This window comes from Pseudophryne corroboree, chromosome 5 (assembly GCF_028390025.1).
Source record: "Pseudophryne corroboree isolate aPseCor3 chromosome 5, aPseCor3.hap2, whole genome shotgun sequence".
In the NCBI taxonomy this organism is placed as follows: Eukaryota; Metazoa; Chordata; class Amphibia; order Anura; family Myobatrachidae; genus Pseudophryne; species Pseudophryne corroboree.
In genome coordinates, this window is record NC_086448.1 from 694524017 (window position 1) to 694550504 (window position 26488).

At 47.9% G+C, this 26488-nt stretch overlaps 1 protein-coding gene across 6 annotated transcripts in view; it reads left to right on the plus strand.

Annotated features, from left to right (window-relative positions):
* The window catches only part of SGK3 (serum/glucocorticoid regulated kinase family member 3), a 230589-nt gene extending 205564 nt beyond the window's left edge, over positions 1-25025 (plus strand). For all 6 annotated transcript variants that reach the window (XM_063923853.1, XM_063923849.1, XM_063923847.1 and 3 more), the window contains 2 exons: positions 22647-22736; positions 23439-25025. In XM_063923853.1, coding sequence (XP_063779923.1) covers positions 22647-22736; positions 23439-23609 — 261 coding nt within the window. In that variant the 3' untranslated portion in view covers positions 23610-25025. The remainder of the gene's footprint in view (positions 1-22646; positions 22737-23438) is intronic.
* Positions 25026-26488: the final 1463 nt, after the last annotated feature.

Below are 26488 nucleotides of genomic sequence, written 5' to 3' on the forward strand. Positions count from 1 at the left end.
CAATGCTGATTGGTTCTTCTCCACTGGCTCACTTCTCCACAGTTTTTCACTGCTTCATGAATAGACCCCTATATACTGTACATTGCACTGGATGGATGTCCTTGTCCTTCTTATGTTACATACATGAAAGATCTGTTACCCCCACCTGCTGTCTGTCATGCTTATCTCACTTGGGCAATATAAATACAATGTATACAAAGGGCATTGATAACAATGTTCCTTATATTTCTCTTACGTCCTAGAGGATGCTGGGGACTCCAAAAGGATCATGGGGTATAGATGGATCCGCAGGAGCTTGGGCACACTATAACGACTTAAACTGGGTGTGAACTGGCTCCTCCCTCTATACCCCTCCTACAGACCTCAGTTAGAGTTTGTGCCCAGGACTGACTGGATGCACACTAGGGGAGCTCTACAGAGTTTCTCTAGAAAGATTTTTGTTAGGTTTTTTATTTTCAGGGAGAACTGCTGGCTACAGGCTCCCTGCATCGTGGGACTGAGGGGAGAGAAGTCAGACCTACTTATTCTTAGTTAAGGGCTCTGCTTCTTAGGCTACTGGACACCATTAGCTCCAGAGGGTTCGATCACTTGGTTCGCCTAGCTGCTTGTTCCCGGAGCCGCGCCGTCACCCCCCTCACAGAAGCCAGAAGAAAGAAGCCGGGTGAGTATTAGAAGAAAAGAAGACTTCAGTGACTGCAGAAGACTTCAGTAACGGAGGTAACACGCAGCGGTCGCGCTGCGCTCCATGCTCCCACACACCAACGGCACTCACATGGTGCAGGGCGCTAGGGGGGGCGCCCTGGGCAGCAAGTTACTGTAAGTTGTTAAAGCTGGCAGATGTATATATTAGGTGCCTGGGCACCGTTTCCGATACCCCCGCCAGATTCCGCAACGGCCACGCTGCGCGCCATTGCTCCCACACGCCGATGGCTGTTACAAGGGTGCAGGGCGCTGGGGGGGAGCATGTTACTGAGGATACAAGAGCAGGCATACTAGGGGCCCCGATACCCTGTACGATACCCCCACCAATTAGCAGCGGTAGCGCTGCGCGCCATTGAGCCCGTACACGCCAGCGGCTGGTTGGGTGCAGGGCGCTGGGGGGGGGGCGCCCTGGACAGCAATTTAGATGTGTTTGCCTAGACACTATATACAGTACTCTGCCTGCATATTATACTTTTTTATAATGGGGCTGAAGCGTGCCGAAAAGAGGCGGGGCTTACCCCTCACAGCAGTGTTTCAGCGCCATTTTTCTGTCTGTCCCCGCCAAAATGGTGATACAGTCCAAACGAGGGGGGGCACAGAGTTTTTAGTGGTATATTTAAGGATCTTTATAACACTATCTGTTTGGAGATGGCCATATAAGCATTGTTGTGCATATTTCTGTGTGAGTTCCCTGTCAGTATACCCACTGTAGTACACATGTGTCTACATGCGTGAGGGCTCTGTCACAATCCGTTCTGGGGTCACTGTCGACATCGCCGACGCCTGTTGGTACTTGATATAGTCAACGGATCGGTAGTTGTATGCTTACCATAAGTACACACTGTATGGGAGTCACAGTAGTATGTGGGTGACCTTGTCGGCACCAACTATTATTACGGGGTGTAAATTAACAGTAACTGCCTGAGGCCTGTATATATGTATATTATATGTATGGTTTGGTTCCGTGAGCCTGTAACTCAAACACGGACATGGTAGTGTATGTGGGGGAGTGTTATTGATAATTTTATTTCTCTAACGTCCTTGAGGATGCTGGGACTCCGTAAGGACGATGGGCAATAGACGGGCTCCGCAGGAGATAGGGCACTTTAAGAAAGCTTTGGATTCTGGGTGTGCACTGGCTCCTCCCTCTATGCCCCTCCTCCAGACCTCAGTTTTTACACTGTGCCCAGAGGAAATGGGTGCACTGCAGGGAGCTCTCCTGAGTTCTCTGCCTAGAAAGCATTTTTGTTTGGATTTTTTCTATATTTTTACAGGGAGCACTGCTGGCAACAGGCTCCATGCATCAAGGGACTGAGGAGAGAGGGGCAGACCTTCTTAAATGATAGGCTCTGCTTCCTCGGCTACTGGACACCATTAGCTCCAGAGGGGGTGAACACAGGTTCATCCTGGGCGTTCACTCCCAGAGCCGCGCCGCCGTTCTCCTCACAGAGCCAGAAGAAACAAAGTCAGAAGACGTCTCAGGCGGCAGAAGCCTTCAGAGCTTCACTGAGGTAACGCACAGCACTGCAGCTGTGCGTCATTGCTCCCATACACCTCACACACTCCGGTCACTGTAAGGCTGCAGGGCGCAGGGGGGGCGCCCTGGGCAGCAATATAACACCTCTCTTATGGCAAAAGACAATATACATGTACAGGTGGGCACTGTACATGTATATAAAAGAGCCCCCGCCATTTTTTAATAACTTTGAGCGGGACAGAAGACCGCCGCCGAGGGGGCGGGGCTTCTCCCTCAGCACTCACAGCACCATTTTCTCTCCACAGCACCGCTGAGAGGAAGCTCCCCGGACTCTCCCCTGCTTTACACGCAGTGAAAGGGGATTTGAAGGAGAGGGGGGCACATAAATTGGCGTTTTATTACTACTCAGCGCTTCTGGAAAAGGGCATTCTGTGTTTTTTTTCCAGGGGTATAGCGCTGGGGTGTGTGCTGGCATACTCTCTCTCTGTCTCTCCAAAGGGCCTTAAAGGGGATACTGTCTTCAGAAAAGAGTTTACCTGTGTGTGTGAAGTGTGTCGGTACGCGTGTGTCGACATGTTTGACGAGGAAGGCTCCCTTAATGTGGAGGGGGAGTGCTTGAATGTCATGTCGCCGTCGGCAACGCCGACACCGGAATGGGTGGATATGCTGAATGTCTTAAATGCAAATGTCAATCTATTGCATAAAAGGTTAGACAAGGCTGAAGCTAGGGATCAGTCAGGTAGCCAGACCATGCCTGTCCCTGTGGCGCCAGGACCTTCGGGGTCTCAGAAGCGCACCATATCCCAGATCGATGACACAGATACCGACACGGATACTGACTCTAGTGTCGACTATGAAGATGCAAAATTACAGCCGAGGGTGGCAAAAGGTATTCGGTACATGATTATTGCCATTAAAGAGGTTTTGCATATTACTGAGGAACCCCCTGTCCCTGACACGAGGGTACACATGTATAAAGGGAAAAAGCCTGAGATCACCTTTCCGTCCTCATTTGAGCTGAGCGAATTGTGCGAAAAGGCTTGGGAATCTCCAGATAGGAGACCACAAGTTCCCAAAAGGATTCTTATGGCGTATCCTTTTCCACAAACGGATAGGATACGATTGGAATCTTCGCCTAAAGTAGACAAGGCGCTGACACGCTTATCCAAAAAGGTGGCACTGCCTTCTCAGGATACGGCTTCCCTCAAGGATCCTGCTGATCGCAGGCAGGAAATTACCATGAAGCACATTTACACTCATTCAGGTACTATTGTTAGACCGGCTATGGCGTCGGCCTGGGTTTGTAGTGCTGTTGTGGCATGGGCAGATTCCTTATCTATGGAGATTGACACCTTAGATAGGGATGCCATTTTAATGACCATAGTGCATATCAGAGATGCTGCCTTGTATATGAGAGATGCTCAAAGAGACATTTGTTTATTAAGCTATGTCTATTTCTGCTAGGCGGCTCTTGTGGACCCGACAGTGGACGGGAGACGCCGATTCAAAGCGGCATATGGAGTCCTTGCCTTACAAAGGGGAGGAGTTGTTTGGAGACGGCCTCTCGGACCTTGTCTCTACTGCTACGGCTGGTAAGTCGAATTTCTTACCTTATGTCCCCCCGCAGCATACAAAAAAGGCACCTTATTATCAAATGCAGTCCTTTCGTTCCAATAAGAGCAAGTAGGTACGGGGATCGTCCTTTGTTGCCAGAGGAAAAGGCAAGGGAAAAAAGCTGCACACAGCTAGTTCCCAGGAGCAGAAGTCCTCCCCTGCATCTGCAAAGTCCACCGCATGACGCTGGGGCTTCCCGGGGGGAGGCAGATCTAGTGGGGGCTCGTCTTCGGTTTTTCAGCCACGTCTGGGTTCACTCGCAGGTGGATCCCTGGGCATTAGAGATTGTTTCTCAGGGATACAGGCTGGAATTCGAAGACTTGCCTCCTCGCCGGTTTTTCAAATCGGCTCTGCCGGCTTCCCCGTCAGAGAGGGAGCTAGTGTTGGCAGCAATCCAAAAATTGTATATTCAACAGGTGATTGTCACAGTTCCTCATCTCCAGCAAGGAGAGGGATATTACTCAACCCTGTTTGTGGTCCCGAAACCAGACGGTTCGGTAAGACCCATTTTAAACCTAAAATCCCTGTACCTGTACTTGAAGAGGTTCAAGTTCAAAATATTATCACTCAGGGTGGTCATCGCCAGCCTGGAGGGGGGGGGGGGGGGTTGGATGGGGTCCCTGGACATAAAGGATGCTTACCTGCATGTTCCGATATTCCCCCCTCACCAGGCGTTCCTGAGATTTGCAGTGCAGGACTGTCACTACCAATTTCAGACGTTGCCGTTTGGGCTTTCCTCGGCCCCGAGAATTTTCACCAAGGTAATGGCGGAAATGATGGTGCTCCTGCGCAGGCAGGGTGTCACAATTATCCCATACTTGGACGATCTCCTCATAAAGACGAGATCTCGGGAGAAGTTGCTGGACAGCGTGTCTCTGTCCATGAAGACGTTGCAGTTACACGGCTGGATTCTCAATATACCGAAGTCCCAGCTAGTCCCTACAACGCATCTGACCTTTTTGGGCCTGATTCTAGACACAGACCAGAAAAAAGGTTTTTCTTCTGATCGAAAAGGTTCAGGAGCTCATAGCCCTGGTCAGGAACCTATTAAAGCCAAAAGAGGTTTCAGTGCATCATTGCACACAGGTTCTGGGGAAGATGGTGGCTTCATACGAGGCCATCCCCTTCGGCAGGTTCCATGCGAGGACTTTTCAATGGGACCTCTTGGACAAGTGGTCCGGGTCCCATTTACAAATGCATCAAAGGATCACCCTGTCTCCCAGGACCAGGGTATCTCTCCTGTGGTGGCTGCACAGTGCTCACCTACTAGAGGGTCGCAGGTTCGGCATTCAGGACTGGGTCCTGGTGACCACGGACACAAGCCTCCGAGGCTGGGGAGCAGTCACACTGGGAAGAAATTTCCAAGGTCTCTGGTCAAATCTAGAGACTTCTCGCCACATCAACGTCCTGGTGTTGAGGGCCATATATAACGCCTTGCGTCAAGCGGAGGAATTGCTTCTGGGAAAACCGGTTCTGATTCAGTCAGACAATGCCACGGCAGTGGCTCATATAAACCGCCAAGGCGGAACAAGGAGCAGAGTGGCCATGGCAGAAGCGACCAGGATTCTACGCTGGGCGGAAGGCCATGTAAGCGCGCTATCAGCAGTGTTCATCCCGGGGGTGGACAACTGGGAGGCGGACTTCCTCAACAGGCACGACCTGCATCCGGGTGAGTGGGGACTTCATCAAGAAGTCTTCGCACAGATCACGGGTCGGTGGGGACTGCCTCAAATAGACATGATGGCATCCCGTCTCAACAAAAAGCTAAAGCGGTATTGCGCCAGGTCAAGGGACCCTCAGGCGGTAGCGGTAGACGCTCTGATGACACCTTGGGTGTTCAGATCGGTCTATGTGTTTCCTCCTCTTCCTCTCATACCCAAGGTGTTGAGAATAATAAGAATAAGCAGGGTCAGAACAATCCTCATTGTTCCAGATTGGCCACGGAGGACTTGGTATCCGGAGCTGCAAGAGTTGCTCACAGAAGATCCGTGGCCTCTTCCTCTAAGGCAGGATCTGCTGCAGCAGGGGCCCTGTCTGTTCCAAGACTTACCGCAGCTGCGTTTGACGGCATGGCGGTTGAACGCCGGATCCTAGCGGAAAAAGGGATTCCGGAGGAGGTCATTCCTACCCTGATCAAGGCTAGGAAAGACGTGACGTTGAGACATTATCACCGTATATGGCGAAAATATGTTTCTTGGTGTGAGGCCAGAGCTGCTCCTACGGAGGAGTTCCAGTTGGGCCGTCTACTTCACTTCCTTCAAACAGGAGTGAATTTGGGCCTAAAGTTAGGGTCCATAAAGGTCCACATTTCGGCCTTATCCATTTTTCTTTCAAAGAGAATTGGCCTCTCTTCCTGAAGTACAGACTTTTGTGAAGGGAGTGCTGCATATTCAGCCTCCCTTTGTACCTCCGGTGGCGCCTTGGGATCTTAACATGGTGTTACATTTCCTTAAGTCACCTTGGTTTGAACCACTCAAAACAGTGGAGTTGAAATACCTCACGTGGAAAGTGGTCATGTTGTTGGCATTAGCTTCGGCAAGGCGTGTTTCAGAATTGGCGGCTTTATCACATAAAAGCCCATACTTGGTTTTTCACGTGGATAGGGCAGAGTTGAGGACTCGTCCTCAATTTCTGCCAAAAGTGGTCTCACCTTTTCATGTGAACCAACCTATTGTCGTGCCTGTGGCTACACGGGACTTGGAGGATTCCGAGTCCCTGGATGTGGTCAGGGCTTTGAAGATTTATGTGACCAGAACGGCTAGGATCAGGAAGACTGAAGCTCTGTTTGTTCTGTATGCTGCCAACAAGGTTGGCGCTCCTGCTTCAAAGCAGACTATTGCTCGCTGGATCTGTAACACGATTCAGCAGGCGCATTCTACGGCAGGATTACCATTGCCTAAATCGGTTAAGGCCCATTCCACTAGGAAGGTGGGCTCTTCTTGGGCGGCTGCCCGAGGGGTCTCGGCATTACAGTTGTGCCGAGCAGCTACTTGGTCGGGGTCAAACACCTTTGCAAAGTTCTATAAGTTTGATACCCTGGCTGAGGAGGACCTCCTGTTTGCTCAATCGGTGCTGCAGAGTCATCCGCACTCTCCCGCCGGTTTGGAAGCTTTGGTATAATCCCCATGGTCCTTACAGAGTCCCAGCATCCTCAAGGACGTTAGAGAAAATAAGATTTTACTTACCGGTAAATCTATTTCTCGTAGTCCGTAGAGGATGCTGGGCGCCCGTCCCATGTGCGGACTTCTTCTGCAAGACTTGTTTATCGTTATTGCTTACATAAGGGTTATGTTATAGTTTATCTGTTGACCCGAGGCTATGTTGTTGTTCATACTGTTAATTGGGTAGTTTAACACAAGTCATATGGTGTGGCTGGTATGGATCTCGCCCTTAGGTTTACAAAAATCCTTCCTCGTACTGTCCATCTCCTCTGGGCACAGTTTCCCTAACTGAGGTCTGGAGGAGGGACATAGAGGGGGGAGCCAGTGCACACCCAGAATCCAAAGCTTTCTTAAAGTGCCCTATCTCCTGCGGAGCCCGTCTATTCCCCATGGTCCTTACGGAGTCCCAGCATCCTCTACGGACTACGAGAAATAGATTTACCGGTAAGTAAAATCTGATTTTTTTGCCTAGGTTACTACTTCCTGCTGTCGACGAATACTAGGTTTTCTGTCGACCATGTTGGGTCCGGACAATTCACTTATGTATATATGTTATATATATATATATTTCTCCTACACTACTTCATGGCAGCCCTTACTCTTGGGATTGTATCCCATTCCTAGACTTAGACAGGGAATCCTTTCAACACTTTAGGACCACCCACCTTGGGTATATAGCCCTGCTCCTCCCCTTCCTCCATTAGTCTTTTTCCTGTCTCCTAGCTAATGACAGGGGATTATGTGTTTGATTTTTGAGAACTTCTTACCTCTATTCCCAGTAATACGCCTCTGTGTAGCCGTACTGGAAGAGGGTGGCTCCCTGGAGAAGGCAGAGTGTGCTTGGGGCGATTGTAAGTCCCCGCTGTTCAGCTTAAGGTGTCCGCCCGCTGTTTTGCTGCTGGTCCCTCTCCCTAGTGCCGCTGTCTGAAGCCGTCTCCCCGGGTGCTTTGCTCCGCTAGCCGCAGCGCCTGTATCTCCGGCGAGACCGGAAGTGCGGGTGGCCGGAAGGGCAGCGGGGCGAAGGGGATGTGCGGCTGGCGGGCGGAAGCGCTGTGAGAGACAGCGTGCGGCGGTTGGCGGGCGGAAGTGCTGGGGCGGCCGTCCTGTAGCTGGGACGGTCTGCTCAGCGCCGCTCTCTATGATCTTTTGGAGCTTAAATATGGCGCTGCACACTAGGAGTGAGAGTCTCCTATGAGCTGGGCAGGTGTATGCTTACCAGCAGGATGGATAGAGAGCCTTCTCCCCATAAGCCAATGAGTGCCCGGAAGAGGTAAGTCCTCATAGAGGATATGGTTTTTGATTTTCTGCGTGGTTAGGATTTTAATGTAGTGCTACTGCTGTTCATTTTTTAGTGTGTCTCCTCCTAAGAAGAGGCTATGCAAGAAGAGGCATATGGATATACAGTGTGCAGCATGTGATAAGATCTTTTCTTCCACTGAGAATGTGAAGTTCTGTGAGGACTGTATACAGAGTGACACTCAGCAGGCCAGTCAAACCAGTCAGATTCAGCAATTGAAGGACTGGATGAAGAGGTCTTTTGTTACGAGAGAACAGCTGGCTGATTTGCAGGGAAATAAGAGGTCTAGATCCCTGGCTAGTATTGACTCTCAGGACGAGTCAGCCTCTTTGTATGCTGATTATCAGGTTTCCTCTAGTTCTGGGTCAGAAGAGAAGGAGGAAGTCAGAGAGTTTAATTTGGATCTCGTTGACAGTCTCTTAAAGAATATATTTAAGACCATGAACTATAGGCAAAAGGATAAAGGAGATGAAGATAAGGATGTCTTGTTTGGAGATAAGTCCAAAAGGAGCAGATACTTTCCGGTTCACAGAGCATTGAAGGATGTAGTGTCTAAGGAGTGGCAAAACATAGATAAGAGACTTGGAAGTATTAAACGAGTGGATCGGATGTTTCCAGTAGAAGATGAGCAATTTCTGGGCTGGTGCACAGTGCCTAAGATTGATGCGGCAGTGGCAGAAATGGTGTCTAAAACTACGATTCTGTTAGAGGACGGAGCTGTCCTTAAGGATGGCATGGATAAGCGTATGGAGAGTGCGCTAAAGAAATTACATATGTCCTCGGCAGTATCCTTAAGGTCCGGTGTGGCTGTGGCATCTGTTTCCAGAGCTTTGAGAGTTTGGGGATCAGTGTTGTCCACAGATATTGAAGAGAAAATCTCAAGGCAATATTTGCAGAGAAGCCTGGGTATTATGCTCAAGGGCATAGAGTATCTGTGCGAAGCTTCTTTGGATGTGTTAGATTTCGCAGCGAAATCCATGGCGGCAGGCGTTATGGCTAGAAGAGCTTTGTGGCTTAGATCATGGTCGGCGGATATGCATTCCAAGAACCGGTTGGTGTCATTACCGTATGAGGGTTCCCTATTATTTGGAAATAAGCTTGAGGCTATTATACAAAAGATGTCAGGGGGTAAGTCAGCGAGGCTGCCTCAGGACAAGAGGAATAAATTTCCGTTTCCTTCTTCTAAACAACAATTTAAGGAAGCGAGAAGTTATAGGCCGGGGCGAGCTTATATGGGAAGGTATTCCTCAGGGACGAGTAGGCAGTCCTTTCGCCAGGCCTATAGGAGAGGTGGACGGAGACAATGACTGTCGCGGAGTTCTGGTATCCTTTCCGGTGGGAGCCAGGCTCCAGAAGTTTGCCAGTCTCTGGCAGTATTCAATTCAGGACACTTGGGTACTGGATGTGATATCTCAGGGATACCGGATAGAGTTTTCCGAAGTTCCAAAGAGGGACAAATTTGTGAGTTCAAGAAGCCCAGCTGCGAGTCTGGAACTAAAGGCTCTGGAAGACAGTTTGGAAAAATTGATCCAGGTGAATGCGGTAGAGCCTGTTCCGCCTTCAGAAAGAAAGAGGGGATTTTATTCCAGAATTTTTCTGATAAGAAAGGCGTCGGGAGATTTCAGAACGATACTAGATCTCAGACAGCTCAACGATTATGTGAAGACGATAAAATTTCGTATGGAGACGATGAAATCCATTCTGTCAGGGGTAAGGAAGGAGGATTTCCTAGCGTCCATAGACCTAGAGGATGCTTACTTTCATGTGCCGGTACACACACGGCACAGAAGATACCTGAGGTTTTCGGTCATGGGCAAGCATTTTCAGTTTACATGCCTCCCTTTCGGTCTGAAGTCGTCTCCAAGGATATTTACCAAGGTGCTGTCGGCACTGGTAACCGTAATAAGAGGTCAAAGAATTGCAATTTGGGCATATCTAGACGATCTACTAGTGTGCGGAGAGTCAAAACAGGAAGTAAAGATGGCGTTAGAAGTGACGCTGCAGATCCTACAAGAACATGGCTGGTTAATAAATTGGAAGAAAAGTCAACTAGAACCAAGACAAGAAATTCAGTTTCTTGGAGTACAGGTGGATACTGCCAATTATACAATAGGTCTGTCAGAAGAAAGATGCTCGAAGATTCGGAGTCTGGCTTCTTTACTAAGGGAATGCAACTCTGCGTCAGGGGATGAGTCTTTTGGGTATGATGGCCTCCTCCATAGACGTGGTCCCGTGGGCGAGATGGCGGATGAGGGGCCTTCAGCTAGAGATACTAGGCTATTGTCGGAGACGTTATTCCCTGAATCATCGCATGGGGTTAAGTCAAGGGGCAAAACGTTCTCTAGACTGTTGGATGGAAACAGAACTGGTCGACAGGAAGACGACTCTGTCGGATCGTCACTTCCTCATTCTAACAACAGATGCAAGTGCAGTCGGTTGGGGGGCGCACTTGTTGCAACAGAACTGCCAAGGAAGGTGGAACCACCAGGAGAGAAGATTATCCTCAAACCACAGGGAAATGAGAGCTGTGTGGAAGGCGATGAAATATTTCCAGAAGCAGTTACAGGGGAAACATCTCAGGATATTTTCAGACAATGTAGCAGTGGTAGCCTACCTCAATCGGCAAGGAGGCACCAGAAGTCATGTATTAATGGAAGAGGTGTCAAACATACTTCATTGGGCGGAACGTCATCTAGAATCCCTATCAGCACTACATGTTCCCGGAGTAGACAATTACGTGGCAGATTTCCTCAGCAGACAAGAGGTGTTACCGGGAGAGTGGGAATTGAACGACGCAGTGTTCAATCAGATTGTACAACGGTTCGGCCAGCCACAGGTGGATCTGATGGCCACACACGTCAATACGAAAGTTCCTCTGTTCTTCTCCCGATATCATCTCCCAGGATCAAGCGGGGTGGATGTCTTCTCTCTCCCATGGGGGTTCAGACTAGCATATGTTTTTCCTCCGTTTCCAATGATTGCACGTATTCTAAGGAAGATCAGAGAAGAGAGGGCGCAGGTCATAATAGTTCTTCCATATTGGCCAAAGAGAGCGTGGTTTCCTTCAGTACTGAGGATGGCAGCAGGGGAACCTTTGACGTTGCCGCTAATAACGGATCTATTGCATCAGGGTCCATTGCTGCACCCGAATTTGCGACAACTGCATTTGACGGCATGGAAATTGAACGGCAATTATTGAGAGATAAAGGGTTGTCTGAGCAAGTTGTTAATTTGTTGATTCAGTCGAGAAAGAAGGTATCCTCTAAGATCTACTATAGAGTCTGGAAAACTTTCATTGCCTGGTCGGGCTCAAGATTTAACCCGCAGGAAGCAGAGACATCGCAGGTCCTTCAATTCTTGTTTGATGGATTTGAGAAGGGGCTGGCGGTATCTACCATCAAGGTCCAGATAGCAGCACTGAGTGTCCTATTGGAGAGAAGATTATCTGATGAGAGCTTAGTGAGGAAGTTCTGTCAGGCAATTAAAAGGATAAGACCTCGCTTCAGGTCGGTGGTCGCTCCGTGGGATCTGAATTTAGTTTTAAATTCATTAATGGTGTCTCCGTTTGAGCCATTGCAGGACGTCTCAGTTAAATTTCTAACTTGGAAAGTAGTGTTCCTGGTAGCCATTACGTCAGCCAGAAGAGTTGGAGAGCTACAGGCCCTGTGGTCAGAGGAGCCCTACCTTAATTTCCTTCCGGGTAGACTTGTTTTAAGGACTAATCCAGAATTTTTGCCTAAGGTGGTGTCAGATTTCCATTTGAACCAAGACATCGTGTTACCATCATTCTACCCACAGCCGCAGAATGAGGAAGAAAAGAGAATGCATAGTTTGGATCTAATCAGAGCAATTTCAGTGTATCTGAATAGAGTGAAAGAGTTCCGTAAGACGAAACACCTGTTTGTATTATATTCAGGTGCAAGGAAGGGTGAGAAACCTACGAAACAGACCATCTCCAGATGGATCACAGAACTCCTGGCGTTTATTTACAAACAGAATGGTCAAGAGGTTCCGGAGCAGCTAAAGGCACACTCTACCAGGGCCATGGCAGCTTCCTGGGCTAAGAAGGCAAGGCTTTCGGCGAAGGATATATGTGCAGCAGCCACATGGTCTTCTATTCATACATTCTCCAGTCATTATGCGGTGGATGTTATGGAGGCACACTTTGGGAAACGTGTCTTTGATGCAGCATTGAATTAAACAAATTATAGTTTTCAGCATTGACAAGATGTCTGTGGTATTTTTTTTTTATTGCCCTCCCTATATTGAGTGTTGGTATATCCCAAGAGTAAGGGCTGCCATGAAGTAGTGTAGGAGAAAAAAGCAAATTATACTTACCGATAATTTCATTTCTCCGAGGTACTTCATGGCAGCCTACAATATACCCTCCCTTGGTGAAGTTTAAATATAGTCTGGTCACAGGAGACACTCAAAAGACTAATGGAGGAAGGGGAGGAGCAGGGCTATATACCCAAGGTGGGTGGTCCTAAAGTGTTGAAAGGATTCCCTGTCTAAGTCTAGGAATGGGATACAATCCCAAGAGTAAGGGCTGCCATGAAGTACCTCGGAGAAATGAAATTATCGGTAAGTATAATTTGCTTTTATTTCTCTAACGTCCTAGTGGATGCTGGGGACTCCGTCAGGACCATGGGGAATAGCGGCTCCGCAGGAGACAGGGCACAAAAGCAAGCTTTTAGGATCACATGGTGTGTACTGGCTCCTCCCCCTATGACCCTCCTCCAAGCCTCAGTTAGGTTTTTGTGCCCGGCCGAGAAGGGTGCAATCTAGGTGGCTCTCTTAAAGAGTTACTTAGAAAAAGTTTTTAGGTTCTTTATTTTCAGTGAGTCCTGCTGGCAACAGGCTCACTGCATCGAGGGACTTAGGGGAGAGATTTTCAACTCACCTGCGTGCAGGATGGATTGGATTCTTAGGCTACTGGACATAGCTCCAGAGGGAGTCGGAACATAGGGCTCGCCCTGGGGTTCGTCCCGGAGCCGCGCCGCCGACCCCCCTTGCAGACGCTGAAGATGAAGAGGTCCGGAACCAGGCGGCAGAAGACTCTCAGTCTTCATCAGGTAGCGCACAGCACTGCAGCTGTGCGCCATTGTTGTCAGCACACTTCACACAGCGGTCACGGAGGGTGCAGGGCGCTGGGGGGGGCGCCCTGGGCAGCAATGTATAATACCTGTATGGCGAAAAATACATCACATATAGCCCTTGAGGCTATATGGATGTATTTAACCCCTGCCAGATATCTAAAACTCCGGAGAAGAAGCCCGCCGAAAAGGGGGCGGGGCCTATTCTCCTCAGCACACAGCGCCATTTTCCCTCACAGAAAGGCTGGTGGGAAGGCTCCCATGCTCTCCCCTGCACTGCACTACAGAAACAGGGTTAAAACAGAGAGGGGGGGCACTGATTTGGCGATATGTATATATATTAAAATGCTATAAGGGAGGAACACTTATATAAAGGTTGTCCCTGGATAATTATAGCGTTTTGGTGTGTGCTGGCAAACTCTCCCTCTGTCTCCCCAAAGGGCTAGTGGGTCCTGTCCTCTATCAGAGCATTCCCTATGTGTGTGCTGTATGTCGGTACGTGTGTGTCGACATGTATGAGGAAAATATTGGTGAGGAGGCGGAGCAAATTGCCTGTAATGGTGATGTCACTCTCTAGGGAGTCGACACCGGAATGGATGGCTTATTTATGGAAATTACGTGACAATGTCAACACGCTGCAAGCCGGTTGACGACATGAGAGGGCCGGCGAACAAATTAGTATCTGTCCAGGCGTCTCAAACACCGTCAGGGGCTGTAAAATGCCCATTTACCTCAGTCGGTCGACACAGACCCAGACACGGACACTGATTTCAGTGTCGACGGTGAAGAAACAAACGTATTTTCTTTTAGGGCCACACGTTAAGGGCAATGAAGGAGGTGTTACATATTTCTAATACTCCAAGTACCACAAAAAAGGGTATTATGTGTGAGGTGAAAAAACTACCTGTAGTTTTTCCTGAATCAGATAAATTAAATGAAGTGTGTGATGATGCGTGGGTTTCCCCCGATAGAAAATTATTGGCAGTATACCCTTTCCCGCCAGAAGTTAAGGCGCGGTGGGAAACACCCCTCAGGGTGGATAAGGCGCTCACACGCTTATCAGAACAAGTGGCGGTACCATCTACGGATAGGGCCGTACTTAAGGAGCCAGCTGATAGGAGGCTGAAAAATATCCTAAAAAGTATACACACACATGCTGGTGTTATACTGCGACCAGCGATCGCCTCAGCCTGGATGTGCAGAGCTGAGGTGGCTTGGTCGGATTCCCTGACTAAAAATATTGATACCTTTGACAGGGACAGTATTTTATTGACTATAGAGCATTTAAAGGATGCATTTCTATATATGCGAGATGCGCAGAGGGATATTTGCACTCTGGCATCAAGAGTAAATGCGATGTCCATATCTGCAAGAAGATGTTTATGGACACGACAGTGGTCAGGTGATGCAGATTCCAAACGGCACAAAGATGTATTGCCGTATAAAGGGGAGGAGTTATTTGGGGTCGGTCCATGGGACCTGGTGGCCAGGGCAACTGCTGGAAAATCCACCGTTTTTTACCCTAAGTCACATCTCTGCAGAAAAAGACACCGTCTTTTCAGCCTCAGTCCTTTCGTCCCTATAAGAGTCATATCTGCCCAGGGATAGAGGAAAGGGAAGAAGACTGCAGCAGGCAGCCCATTCCCAGGAACAGAAGCCCTCCACCGCTTCTACCAAGTTCTCAGCATGACGCTGGGACCGTACAGGACCCCTGGATCCTACAAGTAGTATCCAAGGGGTACAGATTGGAATGTCGAGAGGTTTCCCCCCTCGCAGGTTCCTGTAGTCTGCTGTACCAATGTCTCCCTCCGACAGGGAGGCAGTATTGAAAACAATTCACAAGCTGTATTCCCAGCAGGTGATAATAAAATTACCCCTCCGACAACAAGGAAAGGGGTATTACTCCACACTATATGGTGGTACTGAAGGCTAGGTGAGACCTATTCTAAATCTGAAAAATTTGAACACTTGCAAGGGTTCAAATCCAGATGGAGTCACTCAGAGCAGTGATAGCAAAGAACAAGGGGACTATATGGTGTCCCGGGACATCAGGGATGCTTACCTCCATGTCCCAAAATTTGCCTTTTCTCACCAAGGGTACCTCAGGTTCGTGGTACAGAACTGTCACTATCAGTTTCAAGACGATGCCGTTGGATTGTCCAAGGCACCCCGGGTCCTTACCAAGGTAATGACCGAAAGGAGGATTCGTCTTCAAAGAAAATGGACGACCTCCTGATAAGAACAAGGTCCAGAGAACAGTTGGAGGTCGGAGTAGCACTATCTCAAGTAGTTCTACGACAGCACGGGTGGATTCTAAATATTCCAAAACCGCAGTTGTTCCGACGACACGTCTGCTGGTCCTAGGGATGATTCTGGACACAGTCCAGGAAAGGGTGTTTCTCCCAGAGGAGAAAGCCAGGGAGTTATCCGAGCTAATCGGGATCCTCCTAAAACCAGGAAAAGTGTCAGTGCATCATTGCACAAGAGTCCTGGTAAAAATGGTGGCTTATTACGAAGCGCTTCCATTCGGCAGATTTCACGCAAGAACTCTTCAGTGGGATCTGCTGGACAAATGGTCCGGATCGCATCTTCAGATGCATCAGCGGATAACCCTATATCCAAGGACAAGGGTGTCTCTCCTGTGGTGATTACAGAGTGCTCATCTTCTAGAGGGCCGCAGATTCGGCATTCAGGATTGGATGCTCGTGACCACGGAGGCCAGCCTGAGAGGCTGGGGAGCAGTCACACAAGGAGTGTGATCAAGTCTGGAGAATTCTCTCCACATAAATATACTGGAGCTAAGAGCAAAGTTATAATGCTCTAAGCTTAGCAAGACCTCTGCTTCAAGGTCAGCCGGTATTGATCCAGTGGGATAACATCACGGCAGTCGCCCACGTAAACAGAAAGGGCGGCACAAGAAGTAGGAGGGCAGTGGCAAAACTGCAAGGATTTTTCGCTAGGCGGAAAATCATGTGATAGCACTGTCAGCAGTGTTCATTCCGGGAGTGGACGACTGGGAAGCAGACTTCCTCAGCAGGCACGACCTCCACCCGGGAGAGTGGGAACTTCATCGGGAAGTTTTCCGCATGATTGTGAACCGTTGGGAAAGACCAAAGGTGGACATGATGGCGTCCCGCCCGAACAAAAAATGGGACAGGTATTGCGCCAGGTCACGAGACCTTCAGGCGATAGCTGTGGACGTCCTGGTAACACCGTGGGTGTAACAGTCGGTGTATGTGTTCCCTCCTCTGCTTCTCATAACCAAGGTATTGAGAATTATAAGACATAGAGGAGTAAGAACTATACTCGTGGCTCCGGATTGGCCAAGAGGGACTTGGTAACCGGAACTTCAAGAGATGCTCACAGAGGACTAATGGCCTCGGGAGCTAAGAAGGGATTTGCTTTCAGCAAGTACCATGTCTGTTCCAAGAGGAACCGTGGCATCGGCCTTTAAGAAAGGACCTGCTCCAGCAGGGACCTTGTCTGTTCCAAGACTTACCGCGACTGCGTTTGACGGCAGGGCGGTTTGAACGCCGGATCCTAAGGGAAAAGGCATTCCGGAAGAGGTCATACCTACCCTGGTCAAAGCCAGGAAGGAAGTGACCGCACAACGTTATCACCACATGTGGTAAAAATATGTTGCGTGGGTGAGGCCAGGAGGGCCCCACGAAAAAATTTTAACTAGGTCGATTTCTGCACTTCCTGCAAACAGGAGTGTCTATGAGCCTCAAATTGGGGTCCATTAAGGTTCAAGTTTCGGCCCTATAGATTTTCTTCCAGAAAGAATTGGCTTCAGTTCCTGAAGTCCAGACGTTTGTCAAGGGAGTATTGCATATACAGCCCTTGTGTGCCTCCAGTGGCACCGTGGGATCTCAACGTAGTGTTGGGATTCCTCAAATCATATTGGTTTGAACCACTCAAATCTGTGGATTTGAAATATCTCACATGGAAAGTGACCATGCTGTTGGCCCTGGCCTCGGCCAGGCGATTGTCAAAATTGGCGGCTTTGTCTTACAAAAGTCCATATTTGATTTTCCATTCGGACAGGGCAGAACTGCGGACTCGTCCCCAGTTTCTTCCTAAGGTGGTGTCAGCGTTTCACCTGAAACAACCTATTGTGGTGCCTGCGGCTACTAGGGACTTGGAGGACTCCAAGTTGCTAGACGTTGTCAGGGCCCTGAAAATATATATATATATATATATAATTCCAGGACGGCTGGAGTCAGAAAGTCTGACTTGCTGTTTATATTGTAGGCACCCAAAAAGCTGGGTGCTCCTGCTTCTAAGCAGACTATTGCTCGTTGGATTTGTAGTACAATTCAGCTTGCACATTCTGTGGCAGGCCTGCCACAGCCAAAATCTGTAAATGCCCATTCCACAAGGAAGGTGGGCTCATCTTGGGCGGCTGCCCGAGGGGTCTCGGCTTTACAACTTTGCCGAGCAGCTACTTGGTCAGGGGCAAACACGTTTGCTAAATTCTACAAATTTGATACCCTGGCTGAGGAGGACCTGGAGTTCTCTCATTCGGTGCTGCAGAGTCATCCGCACTCTCCCGCCCGTTTGGGAGCTTTGGTATAATCCCCATGGTCCTGACGGAGTCCCCAGCATCCACTAGGACGTTAGAGAAAATAAGATTTTACTTACCGATAAATCTATTTCTCATAGTCCGTAGTGGATGCTGGGCGCCCATCCCAAGTGCGGATTGTCTGCATTACTTGTACATAGTTATTGTTACAAAAAAATCGGGTTATTATTGTTGTGAGCCATCTTTTTTAGAGGCTACTTCATTGTTATCATACTGTTAACTGGGTTCAAATCACAAGTTGTACGGTGTGATTGGTGTGGCTGGTATGAGTCTTACCCGGGATTCAAGATCCTTCCTTATTGTGTACGCTCGTCCGGGCACAGTACCTAACTGAGGCTTGGAGGAGGGTCATAGGGGGAGGAGCCAGTACACACCATGTGATCCTAAAAGCTTGCTTTTGTGCCCTGTCTCCTGCGGAGCCGCTATTCCCCATGGTCCTGACGGAGTCCCCAGCATCCACTACGGACTATGAGAAATAGATTTATCGGTAAGTAAAATCTTATTTTATATATATATATATATATATATATATGTAGATGTACATTATGTATATTCATTTATGCTGAAGTAATAGTATTCTTTTTCATGTGCTGGTCGCTCTGTTGATTAAGCTCTACGTCGGCAGTAACGAGTTGGTCTTCAGTCCTCTCAAGGAGTACGAAGGTTTATTCTCCACCCGACGAGGTGAGAATACTGTGGAAGTCAACTTCTGGTCGACACAGGGCCCTGTCAGAAAGGATCGTATACAGGAAGCTAAGTGATATTTTATTCCTATACTTTGACCCTGTTTACATTACATGCGGGAGTGTTTATATTCGGAAAGGCGTCCGATAGAATTTACCTAGAGTGTGTAAGGTTGGTTTCTCCTGTTGGTTCTTCTTATACCATTACGGCGGCTGCTGTGGGTATACAGGAGGGTGGCCGGGGAAATGCTGAGGCGGTCTCCGGGAGATACTGGAGTTTTTCCCTGGGACGGTGTATCACTGTTGGGGGATACCTTGGCTCAGTCAATCCCGGTGCATGCTGCTGGTGATTCTAACTTCCTGAGTTAGTCTCCTTCACAAGGGTTGGTGACGCATTCTTTGGTGGGATGTAGTCGTTTTAACCAGTTCGATTCTGTTTTTTCCTTTTCTGTACTGACAGTGGCAGGTGTAGAAGGTAAGGTTTCTGCAACCTTGTTCGATTCGCAGAACGGGATGTCGTTGTCTGTTTCTACCACATACATTACATGTCGCAGGGTCTACCTGGCTGGAGGCCACCTTGGTGCGACCTCGTCTACTATGTGTCAGTCAGTCCGGGAATAGACTAGGAACTGTGAGTTACTTATAGAATCCTAGGGGGACTTTCTGGTGTGACAGATGGTTCCCCTCACTGATTTTCTATTAGGTCTTGCTGTTCCCCTATGGAAGGGGAGGTGGTATGCGACGCCATACCAGAGGTGCGTAAGCTTCTGGGCATTGTCCTGCTGTCCCTGATATAAAAAAAAAAAAAAAGATTTCTCCTTACGATGTTGGACTACAGGATGGAACCTCTCTGACGAGGGAGCTCCACCACGTCATGATAGTAAGGGTTTTAAGGCGTTTTTCTCCGCATTCAGGTTACCTGGATGGGTACCCAGGAATGTCTTGGCCATTTCACCGGAGTGATGGCAGTAGGATGGTATTTTTTCCATAGTAAGAGCCATCGTTATTTGGTAGGGGGGGCACTCTCCTGATTAAGGCGAGGTCAAGCCACAAGTGATGCAAATTGTCGTTTTCTCTCTGACTGTTCTTCGACACAAGGGAAGCCTGTTATTCCCAACGGCACAGACGTCGGAGGTGGGTATCAGAGTAGATACAGAGAGGCTTTTTTCGGTGAGCTGGTCAAATGCCAGAGTGGTTTTCACTTGACCAGTAAGGAGGGTGACCCGGGTCTCCCCTACACATGCGCCGGAATATACTCCTAATAGCCAGGATAACGCTCCTGTGGTGTTTGCTCTGTTCTCACCTCATAGAGGGATGAAAGTTCGGGATCCAGGATGAGATCCTGGTGTCCATGCATGCAGATCTCCGAGACTGGGAAGCAATCCTTGCAAGGGAAGTGTTTCCAGAGTAAAAGGTCAAGCTGGGAAGCTTGTCTGCATTAAGCCTTCTTGAGTTAAGAGATACTTTCAATGAACATATGCTTCGTGATCTGCCCGTGTTAATTCTGTCGAACGGCTTGACAGCAGTGGTGTATGTAAGCCGCTAGGGCGGAACGAGGAGAAAAGCGGCGATGCAGAAGCCAAAAAAGTTTTCCACTGGGTGGAAAGACTGGTAAACGCTATATTAGTAGTCCTTGTTCCGGAGGTGAACGACAGTGAAATAGGTTCCTCTGCAGACGCGATCTCCATCCGGGAGAAATATAGTCGTCATCGAGAAGTTTCTCTGAAGTGACGGGTCTTTGAGGAGTGCCTCAGGTGGACATGTTGGCGTCTCGCCCCAAAAAGAGATCTCAGGGATATTGTTCCGGGTCAGGGGACACTCAAGCTATAGCAGTGGACGTCCTTGGGACACCTTGGGTGTTTCAGTCGGTCTATGTGTTCCCTCTGTTTTTCACTTTTCGGATGGTGATAAGAGCAACGGTTCAGACTATCTTCGTTGTTCCGGTCTAACCAAGGAGGGCTTGGTATCCAGCTCTTCAAGATTTACTCATAGAAGATCCATGACCTTTCCTCTACGTGAGGAACTGTTACAGAATGGTCAGGGTGTGTATCAAGATTTACCGCGGATGCGTTTAACAGCGCGGCGGTTGAACGCCATATCCTGGCCAGAAAGTATTCCCAGGTGAAGTCTTTCCACACTTCTTCAGGCTAGAAAAGAAGTAACGGCAAGGTCTTACCACCGTGTTTTGAGAAAATAGGTGTCTTGGTGTAAATCCAAGATGGATACTACGGAAGACTTTCCCCTGGGTCGTTCTACTCCATTGTTTTTTGGAAAGCTGGGTGCAGGCTTAAAGTTAGGCTCCTTTTATGTGCGAAGTTTTGGCCTTATAAATTTTCTTTCAAGAAGGAATTGGCAACCTTTACGGAAGTTCGGATTTTCGTGAAAAGGAGTACTGCACTTCCAGCCTCCATTTGTGCCCCCGTTGGCACCGTGAGACCTAAACGTGGTGTTGCGTTTTCATGTGTCACACTGTTTGGAACCTTTGTGAAAGGTTGGGTTGAAATTTCTCTCTTGGAAAGTGGTCAGGCTATTGGCTTTGGCGTACGCAAGGCGGATGTTGGAGGTAGCGTCTTGGTCTTACAGAGTCCTGTTTGATCTTCCATGTGAATAGAGTGGAATTGAGAACTTGGTTAATAGTTCTGCCAAGAGTGGTCACTGGGTTTCGCAGAAATCAGCCTGTTTTGATCCCGGTGGTTACTTAGGCATTAGATGATTCAAAGTATCTCGATGTAGTCAGGGCTTTGAATATTTAAGTCGCCATTTTGAGTCAGGACGCCTGCGTCTATGCAGTCTGTTACACGTTGGATCTGTGATACGATTCTGTGTGCTCGTTCTACGGCTGGAGTGCCGTTACAGAAGTCGGTGGAGACCCATTCTATTAGGAAGGTGGGCTCATCTTGGGCGGTTGCCCGAGGGGTCTCGGCACTTCAACTTTGCCGAGCAGCTACGTGGTCGGGTTCAAACACTTTACTAAGTTTTACAAGTTTGATACCCTGGCTGAGGAGGACCTTGTGTTGCTCAATCGGTGCTGCAGAGTCTTACGCACTCTCCTGCCCGGGCTGGAGCTTTGGTATAGACCCCATGGTCCTTTTGGAGTCCCCAGCATCCTCTAGGACGTAAGAGAAAATAGGATTTTAATACCTACTGGTAAATCCTTTTCTCCTAGTCCGTAGAGGATGCTGGGCGCCCGTCCCAGTGCGTACCGTCTCTGCAGTAATTGGTTATGGTTACACTCTTGGGGTGTTTCTTTTCTGTCGGCTGTTGCTGGCGTTGTGCATGCCAGGACGTGCGGTGTATTATTATTGGTTGTGTTGACACACAGGTTGGGGTACATATTCTCTCAGCATTTGGCTGTATGTTTTTCATGCCGTGGGCTGGTATTCTGTTGAATGCCAGGTTTTGCGGTATGTTCGTGGTGTGAGCTGGTATAGCACTCACTGTGTTAAATTATAAATTCTTTCCTCGAAATGTCCGTCTCTCCTGGGCACAGTTTTCTAACTGAGGTATGGAGGAGGGGCATAGAGGGAGGAGCCAGTTCACTCCCAGTTTAAGTCTTTATAGTGTGCCCAAGCTCCTGCGGATCCGTCTATACCCCATGGTCCTTTTGGAGTCCCCAGCATCCTCTACGGACTAGGAGAAAAGGATTTACCGGTAGGTATTAAAATCCTATTTTTTCTGAGGCGACCATAAACATTAATGAGTGAGTTGTTTACCAGCAAAGTGCAAACATATAGTAACCAATAATTACTGTTCATCCGTGTAATGAAGGTTACACAATGTTTTTTGTGTTGGCATATTTTTGTGGTGACATGGACTACTACAAATTTGTAAAGTAAATTACTTTTTTTTTTTCCGCAACAGGCTAGAAATAAAATAATATGTTTAAATCTATATTTCCTGGTACAACTTTTGTTCTAGCTGACGTCGTTGTATCAATACCTGGAACTTCCTTGTCATTTATTTTGTTCTGTAGTCATTGAGTAGCCCTAAGTGCTGTTATAAAACATCTTTCTTTTTCTGTTTCTTTGCAGGAAGATATTAAAAGTCATCCATTCTTTTCCTGTATAAACTGGACAGATCTTGTTGAAAAGAAAATCCCAACGCCATATGACCCTCATGTGGTAAGCTAAAGGGTGGAATCCTATTACAGGAGATAAAACATAGTTTTTCGCAGTTGTTACCGATGTTTCACTGATTTTTTTTAAAAATTTTTTACAAGCTATCCAATTAGGTTCGCCGTAAAAAAAACAGCTTTCCTCCCAAAATCACACAGGTTCAGTGAAACCTGTTTGTTTTCGTGAGAAACAGACCCATTGTCTCTTGAAAACGGGGCTGTTTTGGGGGATTTGGTTTCGCCTGCCCGAGGCAGGTGAAACAAAATCCCTGATGAGCTGCATCGACCTGTCAGTGTCCCATGCCCGCCGCAGCAGCAGGCTTGAACTGCAGCGAGGGCCCGACGGCCCAGGAGCCGGCACTCAGCGCTGTGACCCCCAACGGGGAAGTCGGGGCAGCGCCGTGTCCCTCATCCACCGCTCCCGGCGGCAGTCACATAAACGGGGAGCGGTCATGTGACTGGGGGAGCTGGAGGTGCAGTGCTGCACCAGGAGCTGTCAGGAGGCGGCAGTTGGTGCAGCAACAGAAAAACCCAGATAAGCCGCAGCTCGTGTCAACCTATCAGGGCTAATAGGATAGCCCCAGGTGATATCATTACCCGCGGTAATGTACCACAGGTAAATGGATATCCCCCTGTTTTACCATGGTTCTAAATTGCAAATTGCAATAAATACATTTTACTAATGCACTTTTATATGATTTCTTATTAGGATGGCCCGGATGATATTTCTAACTTCGACACCGAATTTACAGATGCTATGGTTCCGGATTCCGTGTGCATATCTTCTGACTATTCTATCGTTAATGCCAGTGTGGAAGAAGCAGACGATGCCTTTGTTGGATTTTCCTATGCTCCACCCTCTGATGACTTTCCCTTTTAGGGCTTGGACTTGAAAAACACATTATACAAGCATTTTTACAGGGTATCTAGTAAATGTGGCACCTGTCCCCTGCATGCAGATGTCACAGCCATTGTCTGGGCTAAACCAGGATTCATGACAGTGCAGCCTATTCATTTACTGGGAGTAGAAATTTACGTGACATCACTAGTTCATAGTGAGTTGATTGGCCACATTCTCAGAAATATTTAGCCCATATAATGCTTGTTCCCACTGTGTGCTGGCAACTGGTATGCTATAATGTTTTCACTAGGCGCTTGCCTTGTTCAAATGGAACAGCTGCCGACGTTACACAGTAGCCACCTATGTCAATGTATATTGACGTCATAGAATCATCGTTTTTGTATGACACATTTCATCCTACTGATATTCAAATGTAGGCCTTTTAGTGTGTTACAACTGAGAACATTTTAGAGGTCCACTGTGAACATTACAATCCCTTTCATTTCACTTTTCTAAGCAATGATAAAGGGAGTTTCACTAGAACTGAACTGCACAATTTTGTTTCTGGAGATCACCCATGTACCTCTACATTCCACTCACTTCCTGAGACGTTTTCAATTCTTTTAATAGAATTAATATGGCTGCCGTGCAAGCCTCACACACTCTGGCCAATAAGAATTTATGACGTCACTGGGCAGAATATTGGTCAATTACGACAACTATCGTTTGGATAATTATTTTAAACTTCCTGCATTTGAAAACTAATGAATAGTGATTTGTGGCGTAACAAATAATATAGATCTCTTGCTTAGCAACTGGTTAGTTATATAGAGTTTCCAGTCATACAAACTTTTCTAGGTATAAAATGAAAACACAAAAAAAATAAAAAATTCTGGCCAGTATCTATGAAAACTAAAAGTCAAAGGACATCGCTCAGTTTTTTTTTAAAGTGTCCCACAGAACTAGTGCACAGAAAACGCACCAAGATATGAGAAGTGCATCAAATACTTTTTTTTTTTTTTTGTGGTGCTGTTCTTAAATGGCTTTGTCATCATTTTGGTAGCGTACTGCTTTAAAGACTTCGTAAGTTATTCCAAATTCAATGTAAATTTCAGGACGGCGTTATATTCAGTTGTGAGCCATTTTAGTTGGCAATGAACAATGATTTCTCCATGACACCAGTTCATTGTGTTCACAATGACAATGATCTTGTGTTACCATAGCTACAGTATCTCAAGTGTAACTTGTCTTAACTGTATGGATAAGCACTCCTAAGTACTACCTAAAACTGGAAATCATGCTAGAGCAGGCTGCTACCTTCAGAGCAAACATTGTGTGCTTTTATATTTACTATGCAAAATTTATTTTGTAAAATAGATATAAATCATATTGTTTCTTTATTAAATGGAATTTTATAATACAAACTTCACTAGTAAATAACAAAGTTAAACTATACATTATTGGTTACATTATTTATGTAGATGGATTTTATATATGTGTCATTGTATTATATCCTATCTGACAACCGTCCTGTTCCCACGGTGAGCGTCTCAAGCTTTGTATCTACGTCTTGCTGCATTGTGATCTTACTATTTGGCTAAACAGAGTCTCTTATGACTACTTGTATACCTATCTCAACATTTTCTGGGAGGAACAGAGGAGGCCGTTGCTCACTAGATCCATATTTGGTGAGTCCTCTCTGGCTCAAGGGGTTATATTTACTACAGTGCTGGTTTTCAGAAGTGGAGATGTTGCCCATAGCAACCAATCAGAATTTAGCTATTATGGGCGGGATGTATTAACATACATCGCCGCCCATCGCAGTGATGTTAACCGCATATGTACTAACATATGCGATTAACATCGCAATACAGTGACGTCACATCCCTGCAGGGCCGGTGCAAGGTTTCTCAACACCCTAGGCAAAACTTCTGCCTACTGCCCCCCCCCCCCCCCCCCCTCCCCTCCCAATACCCTCTTTCCATCCAGGAAAGGTGAGAGGGGGTGAGTCACGGTGTGTGAGGGTTGGTTGTAAGCAGTGGTGCAAGTAGAAAAAATGTCTTACGGGTACTGTGTGCGCGCGCGCAAAAAAATGGGTGTGGCCAAATGCCACATGGGGCGTGGCCAATGAAAATTGGGGCGTGATACACATATGGGGGAGGGGCAGATACACGTATGACCCCAATAGTGTCAGATACACGTTGCCCCACAGTGCCAGATATACATTGCCCCACAGTGCCAGATACATATAACCCCACAGTGCCAGATACACGTTGCCCCACAGTGCCAGATATACATTGCCCCACAGTGCCAGATACATATAACCCCACAGTGCCAGATACACGTTGCCCCACAGTGCCAGATATACATTGCCCCACAGTGCCAGATATACATTGCCCCACAGTGCCAGATACATATAACCCCACAGTGCCAGATACACATTGCCCCACAGTGCCAGATACACAAATGTCCCCAGAGTGCCAGATACACATTGCCCCACAGTGCCAGATACACATTGCCCCACAGTGCCAGATACACATTGCCCCACAGTGCCAGATACACATTGCCCCACAGTGCCAGATACAGAAATGCCCCCAGTGTGCCGTACATTGCCTCACAGTGTCAGATACACATTGCCCCACAGTGCTAGATACACAAATGCCCCCACTGTGTCAGATATACATTGCCCCCCGTGCCAGATACAGAAATGCCCCTACAGTGCCAGATATGCCCCCAGTGCCAGGTATACATGCCCCCCTGTGCCAGATATCCCCCAGTGCCAGGTATATATGCCCCCCTGTGCCAGATATGCCCCCAGTGCCAGATATCCCCCAGTGCCAGGTATATATGCCCCCCTGTGCCAGATATGCCCCCAGTGCCAGATATCCCCCAGTGCCAGGTATACATGCCCCCCTGTG